This window comes from Ammospiza caudacuta, chromosome 3 (genome assembly GCF_027887145.1).
Source record: "Ammospiza caudacuta isolate bAmmCau1 chromosome 3, bAmmCau1.pri, whole genome shotgun sequence".
NCBI classification, from domain to species: Eukaryota; Metazoa; Chordata; class Aves; order Passeriformes; family Passerellidae; genus Ammospiza; species Ammospiza caudacuta.
In genome coordinates this window covers 72,060,789-72,068,800 of record NC_080595.1, presented here as the reverse complement: position 1 = coordinate 72,068,800, position 8,012 = coordinate 72,060,789, and the positions used below count along the sequence as shown (strand labels likewise).

The following is an 8,012-nucleotide window of genomic DNA, read 5'->3' as shown; positions in this document are numbered from 1 at the left end:
GGCTCTCTGCCGCCTGCCAGGACTTTCCCCCCTGATATTCCGTCTGGGGGAGGCCCAACGGGACCCGCTGTGCTGCCCGGGGTACATTGTCCTTTGCCGTCCCTCACAGGCAGTCATGTCCCAAGTGCTTTGGAGCTGCCTGAGGATTGCCACGGCGCTGAGCGGCCAGGAGGGGAACTCCAGCCACCACAAGTCGGTGCGGAACGAGCGGGCTCCTGCCAGACCGCAAATCCCCAATGAGCGCAGCCAGGCAGGGCTGTTTTCAGCACAAAAACACGAGTTTGTCAAAAACAAACCTCTCTGCAGGAGCTCTGGGATGAAATTGCATGCCGTACACCCCGGTTTATTACCTCCGGGGTACTAGCTGTTGGCAGGATATTTTGGCTAATATTTGACAGCCTGAGCATTCGTCCCTGAACACTCTCAGCAGGACGATGTTTGCCAACCACTCCCCTCCAGCCCTGTCGAGCAGCATTTGCAAAGAATCTTCCAAGCAGGTGCCTTTTCTCTGTAGCCATTTGAATTCAGACCAGCAGCCATCCAAAGGGTGTCTGTACGAACAGCACCAGCGTGCACCACACATTGTGGATTGTTCTTGCCTCCCAGTCTAGCTGTGCTCTGAAAACTAAAGCCATGATACACTACACTTCACTGATCTCTGAGATACATAATTTTTTAAAGGATTTTCCCTTCAACAGTGACAGGAATTAGGCACAATTCTCCCAAATTATAGTATGTCTTGATTTTTCTGAGGATTCTGAAAATAGGGGACTAAGGGAAGGCAGCAGAGGAACAGAGGTTTGCTTGGTTAAAAGTTAAATTTTTGGTGGGCCTGCTGTATTGTAAAATGAACACTGGTCTAAGTCATTGCAGGGTATCTACAATAGGTTTGGAAAGGATTTTCACATATGGAAATCTACAAATATAAACGGAGGTTGTTGTTCCAGCTGAGATAAAAACTGCCTGCTACTTCTCCTCCTGAGATTCCACTGCTTATTGCTTAGAATGTTGCCAAATTTGAATGACTTGGATCAAAACATTCTGTGACAGATGTTTGTGCAAACCTGAATGTTTCAGGGAATTCTCAGTGTGTTTCTTCCTGAGAATAAGATGCAAGAAATTCAAGCTGGTTTGGGATACCTAATCTAATAATAATATTATTGAAAAGAATCTTCTATGAGCTAAAGTACTTTGCAAAGGTGAACAAAGACATTGTGTTTGGTAAAGTGCAAGTCATGATTTGTCTGTTTGGGGAGAGACTGCCAGCCTTCTGGCCCAGAACAAACACAGCCCTGATTGTGCTTGGAGCTCTTCCTGAACCATGACTGGCAGTGGCATCCCAGCACACCACCTACCCAGCTCGAGCAGTGCTTAAGAAGTGTTTCCTTTTACCTTAGCATTCCCTTTGCTTTGTGTGCTATCCTGAACAGAGCCATAACAATGGGCAGAAATGACCTCTCTGAACACAGCAGTGCTGACCTATTTCAGATCTTGTGAATGGCATGCACCATTTATCCGCCACTTCTTTAACCAGTTCAAGTCAAGCATCAGTGTCCATGGTAAGTTACTGTTTCAGCAAGGAGTTTCAGCTGTGCCTCATTTTGCTGTTGTCCCATGTTATTTTCTTATTTCTGGGGGAATTCTCTGTCCATGAGGAAGAACCCAGCAGTGATGACATTCCTTTTGAAAAGCTTTGTGAAGATATTTACTGCGAGAGAGCTCAACCATTTAGGATGCTTGTTTTGCCATTTGACTGATTACCTCAGTCAAAACCACTTTTTAATCTCATCACTGGCAGTGAGGCTGTGGAGACAATCTTTACAAGAATCACCCCTTGATGCTGTTTTGTTCTTATTCCTATGGCAGTGTTAATAACTGAATGCCTATGAGCATTCCATAGCTGGATCCTGCTTATCTGCAGCAAATACCCAAGCAGTATCCATGGCTTGTATGATAGCCAGGAATGCAGAGACAGAAGAGTGGGTTTTTCACTAAATGAGATATTCCCCATTTCTTCTGATTATTCATAAATCTAGGTTAGTAATTTTTTGAAATTGTTTTGTCCAGAAACTGGAATCTGTAATCACTGTTTATATACCAATCATACTAAAAAGGATATTTCCCCATATTAAGTATATACTTCTTAGGCTTTATTTTTCTCAGCTTAATTGAACTCAGTGCTCTTGAATCAGGCTTGATTCTCAGCTTTAGCAGCAACTATTTGGACCATTCACTCCAGTTACTTTCGGAGAGGAATGTAAATCACCTGGCAAGGATGCATTAAGCCTTCAAAAATGATGCAGCAAAGCAATGAGTGTAACTTGATCAGAAAACACAAGATTAATAAAATATGCATGGAAAGTTGAGTCATTTGCACTAATTAGAGATTTAAGGGAAGTGAAGAATAAATGGGCTCCTGAGACATTTTAAGGGGACAAATAACAATAGAGCTATGAATTGCTGCAATTCTTATTTTCCTTGCACTTTGAGCCCCTCCAGTTCCCGCCTGAGGAAGCTGTAGTTAGTCTTCACATGCACTGAACACCATGTGCTTACAAGTACATTGTTCTGTCATTCCTGTGGTCACCTACTCTCTTCTGGTAACTCAAACCCATCTTTCAGTATCTACAGCTATTTTTGTCATTACTGAATATGTCTGAGGGACTGCTGCTCCAGTGAGTTTATACAAACAAAGGCAAGAAAGAATCATGTTTTTCCTGCAAATGAAATGCAAAACATGTCACATTTTTAATGCACCTTTTGTCATAGCCACCACTTAACACATTACCCAAATCTTGGTTTACACCTGCAAAGACAAACAGGGAAAAGACACAACGTAGGATATTTGCCATCCTAAACCATAGGATCTCCATGGAATGCCAAAACACCAGTCAGGCCTCTTTAAGGGAGTGTGAACCAAATTAAGAGTTGGTTATAGAAATTCATTAAATCAGGTAAAGATGTAAAGATTAAAAAATGTGTGTTTGACTTTATTCTTGCACATAATTGCAGATAATAAATACACATTAAAAAAACCCCATTAAAATGTATTGTATTAAATCCACAAATTCTGGGCAAACAAACTTTCCTACGAGTACATACTTCCCCCATGTAACCAAAAGACACACTCCATGTTACAGAATCTTGTACAAAATTATGGGGCTATCAGAACATAGATGTGTTTTAGTCTTTCTTCCTGTGAGAGGTAACTAATTGTCACCATGGACTAGAATTTTCCCTGATAGAATAAACTCAGTTTTTGTCAATACTCTATTTTCTTTTTAGTCCTTGTGTCTAATTTTTCCCCTAGGAATCTGTTCTAGGATTCAGACAAACATGTCTCAGATGTTTGTAAAGGGTGCAGGATGAATCCAGAGCCTCCTTTCTGCAGTCACAAATGCCTTTCTGGACCAAGAGTGCAGGCACAAGTGAGCTCACCTTTTCCTAAGCCTTTCCAAAAGGCACTCACAGGCCATGCACAGTGCTGAGCCCGATGCCACAGAGGCTTCCTGAGTGACTGCACCTGAGGGGTTGGTAAAATAAACCTGTGAAAGACACCTGAGGGGTTGGTAAAATAAACCTGTGAAAGACACAGGAGAATGCCAAGAGTGAAATCCTTCACTTCATGCCAGAGCTGGGATGTCAGGCCATTTTGTCTTCCCACAGAGCCACTACACAAAAGCCTTCTGCCTTCCAGGAGGCTTCACCCCTTGTTCAGACATTCAGGGTACCACCTAAAGCATATGATAACCACACATGATTTGCATAGCATTTTTTTCCTACATAGTTGGTTAAATTACAGAATTTTGCACAGAGAAATTGAATGAAGTTGTTAAAATAGAAAATATAAATATTTTTGTATAGCTTAAAAATACAATTTTGAAATATCAAACACATGTACTTACTATTTTTCCTTAGTTATCATTAAACTAATAATAGTTATTCTTATTGTTATATTTAACCCAGAAAGGTAGGTCCTTAACAAATTGCAAAACTGTCTTAATAAAACTGGATATCAAATTTTGGACAAAAATATTTGCCATCATGCAATAGTGACCAGCAATTAAGACAGACAAGGACTCTAATTCATTATCTCATAGAACCATTGTGTAACTCCAGAGACATTGATGAGCACAAAAAATTTGCACTAAGATAAGGATGACAAATACAAACATAAAAGGACTTGTGAACTGAAGTGGGAAACTATGAAAATTAATTCTTCTTATGAGCACTGAAATGAAAATATGCCCCATTGGAACAGAAGCATTTGTTCTCAAACTCAGTGCTCTTTTGCAAGAGGATTTTAAAAATCTATGAATATTTAAGAGAAAGAAATCAACTCACCCTGATTTTCCTACACTTATAATGCATGACTAGTGTTAAACATATTTTTGCCCATATGGAAAAAACAAGCAAATAGAAATGCTAGAGACATAGAGATACATGCTAATTCCTTTTTTTAAAGGTAATACTCTTCCTCAGGTTAAAGAAAAGGATACCCCAAGGCAATTTCTATGCTATTGATGCATAAAATCACAAAAGATGTACCTGTAAATCAACAAACATTTTATTTCCAAGGAAAAACAGTAACATCATTAGTTCAGGGAAATTCAGGGGTCATTTGAATTAAAGACCAAATACCAGCTGACTTCAGTGACAGGAGGAAATGGCTTTTGGGGTTAAACCATCAAGCTACATTGTGGTCTAGACTCAATTCAATTTTAGTTGTAAGCAGTATCAGTATCATTGTATAGTTAACTTTCTTCTTGTGCTTTTCTTTACCTTGTATGTACTGATTACACATGACCAGATCCTGAATCCCTCAAGCCAAAGGAACACAGAATATGCTTTGGGTATTCTTGGTGGGGTAAGACCAAAATCAGTTTCTCAGCAGGTAAGGAAGAAGAAAATTTAATTGTAAATATTCTTTAATACCTTGTTAGAAATAGACTGTACTGTTACTAAAAGTTATAAGCAGTGAGTGTTAAGATAGAGGTTTGAGATATTAAATGAGGGAGTATCAGTGTGAAAGATCCCCCAAATAAGGAAAGATTTTGGAGCTCTGTGTGTGGGGAGGGTGGTTGTGAGGCAAGACAGTACCAGTTTAATTCCTTCTTACGTGTATTGCATGATGGTGGTTTTTTAGCATGATTAAACCCTTATTTAAGGCAGGGCAGGAAGAGTTTGGCAGTAGATCTTGCAGATAAAGAGAGCTGCTCTGCTGTGCTCTGGGAAGTGGAGGGGGACCTGAAAGCAGTGGAAGAATACTGGGTCTGCTCTTCAGCGAAATAAAAAAACCACAGCATGTGAGTAATCTGATCTTCAGTCATCAAAGTATGTATTCAAGTCATTCTCAGAATAATGATGGGATTACTCACAGGGGGAAGGTTAAGTGCTTTTGCTGAACTCATATCTGGACAGAAGCCACAGTATTCTGTGCAGGTCTTTCTGGAGGTTTTCCCTGCAAACACTGGAATACCCACAGAATTGTAAGAAGCATGAAGACTCCTTTCTGCTTTCTATGTAATTATCTCAGAGAAACTCCCTAAACTTAAATTTACTGATTTTTATTTGCTTTAAAGCATGTTGATCTTCATATAGGTATTATTTTCTCCTAATACCAGGACCAAATTCTAGGACAGTGCAGTGAAGAATAAAATCTTTTATAAGGGGATATAAACCATCACTCTGGTTTCAGAAGTCATTTAAAGTAATAAAACTGTGCAGATATAATTGAAAAATGTGGTCATTAATTTCTACAGCATATAGAATACAGTATTAGAGATATCTTTTAGGGTGGGTACATGGCAAAGATCAAAGAAGACCTGTTTTGATGAGACTGTGTCATGAGACTAGGGGCCTAAGAGGGGAAAGCACTGATTTCAAACCAGGGAGGACTGAATTCACACAGCCCAGGCAAGAGAGGGCTGTCTGAACCTCAGCACACAGATGTTCCTGTGCTGCTGACCTCAGACCAAGGGTGGTCAAGCAAAGGAGATGCAGATCCTCAGACAAGGAAGAAACCCCCAGCTCTAGAGATAGACTGAAGAAGGGGAGGTGGGAGAAAGCCATAAAAGAAGCAGCCAGAATGATGCATTCCTATTTATCAATTTTCTATGGTCCAGAGTCATAAGACAGAACCACTGCACCAACAATAAGTGTTGATGCACACATGAGGCATAGCAGCAGTGGCCTGTTTTGACACTTTGACTAAAACTGTTACTAGTAACTCTTCTATTGATCAGTGTCCTCCAGCTACCATCTTTTGGATTCTATTTTTCTAACTGGTTTTGTGTGATATAATAAGGAAAAAATCAGTTACAGACAGCTGATCTGTGAGAAAAATGGTGAGTGGAAACTGTTTCTACCAAAAATTAATAACTAAATCCACTTCTGTGCAGAGAGCCTGAATAAGAGCCATATGCCATTTATTCTTTTCCACTGAGGACTATGAAGACCTTGCTGGAGGCATTTGGCAAAGTTGCTGGTCTAGCTCTTAGAAGTTATGAAAAATCTGATGCTCGATGTAAGCTGAAATAAGTGAGAAAGGGTGCACTGAAATAATGGTCTGGAATGAATGTGACTTTAAATGGGATCAGACAGTTTAGTTTTACCTAAACTAAAACCGTAATAGATCCAGTGAACACTTTTTTCCTAAACCCCTAATAAAAATACATTTGCCATTCAACTGAATGAATATACAAACTATTTGCACATTTTGCAAACTTAGTATTACTTTTTCAGTCAGAAGCTGTGCCATAGAATACTTTCCTTTTGTTAGCAGTGGCACCATTTCTAGTAGAAAACTTGAAAGAAAAAGAATAAATTAGTTTAAAATTATTGATATGACCTGATGCAATGATAAGGCTTCTCTCTTGAATTTTAACACTTTACTGTGTTCTGAAGTCTCAAGCCTGTAACTGGCAGCTGCAACAGGAAGAGACCAGGCAGGGCACTTTGTTGTAGGTTTACAAATCTAACTGCAGAAAATGTGAAGCAAAGAATTGGCATTTTTTTTTACATACATGTAATCAGGTAGGTTCCAACATTTACAGTAATCATTCCAACTGGTCACAGCAAGTCAGTTTAAAGTCTGAGTAAGTTTGATTAGGGATCTAGAAATCCTATCAATTTTCTGCAGTAACTCAGTCACTTTGAAAAGGTTTCATACAATTCCTCTATTGAAAAGGGAAGACAGAATACAAAGTAAAAGGCACAGATGTTATAGAACAGTCACATTTCTTGAATACAGAGATCATATAAATTAGATAGTGATTAAAATTGGGAACAGCCATTTTGCTGCTGCTTTATTTGTCAGTGCTGACTCTTTCTTGACCAAACATCTCTATCTTTTCTGATGCTGCACCACTATGTGCTGGAGGAATCTTTTCTGAACAGCTTTTCTTGTTTCTTCCCATTTCTGTAGCTTCCACCAAAGTATTAGTCAATGGTTTTCCCAGTGTTTCTGGAAGCATTATGGTTAAGATTCCACTCAGAAGAGCCATGATTCCAACAAGCAACTGGAAGAAATAAAGAGTAGGTGTAAAGGTAAATAAGTCTTTCAATCTGACCATAGTTTTGATCTTGCCTGGGGGTAAATCTATAATAAAGTACAAGGAACTGTAAAGCAAAGATCATAAGTCTTAAATGTTGCCCATATAAAAGATCTACCTTTTTGTTGCATAAATGAAAAGATTATGCAGCAGAATTAATGAATGAGCAAGTGAAGTGTTTTGTTCACAAGGGATCAATACAGTGCAAGCAGGAATAATTCTGTTTGAGTAAACAACACATATTACCTTCATTGAGTATTTCAGTATCAAGAGTGTATTTAAGAACTGATTCTAGGATTGCATACATTTTTTTTTTACAGGCATGTTCACAGAGCTACAATTTCCCTGCCACCTGGAATCTGAATTCACACTCCAGCTCCTGTGTACCTCTACCTGTGTGCTTGTTCCTTCTCTACACAGCCAGACTGGAATTTCTCAAGAGGGCTCATTGGCCCAGAG

The 8,012-nt window shown here is 39.3% G+C and overlaps 1 protein-coding gene across 2 annotated transcripts in view; it reads right to left on the bottom strand.

Annotated features, from left to right (window-relative positions):
* Window positions 1-4,551: 4,551 nt before the first annotated feature.
* The window catches only part of SLC22A16 (solute carrier family 22 member 16), a 38,020-nt gene continuing 34,559 nt past the window's right edge, over window positions 4,552-8,012 (bottom strand). For both annotated transcript variants that reach the window (XM_058801705.1, XM_058801707.1), the window contains one exon: window positions 4,552-7,520. In XM_058801705.1, the coding sequence (XP_058657688.1) occupies window positions 7,308-7,520 (213 nt within the window). In that variant the 3' untranslated portion in view covers window positions 4,552-7,307. The remainder of the gene's footprint in view (window positions 7,521-8,012) is intronic.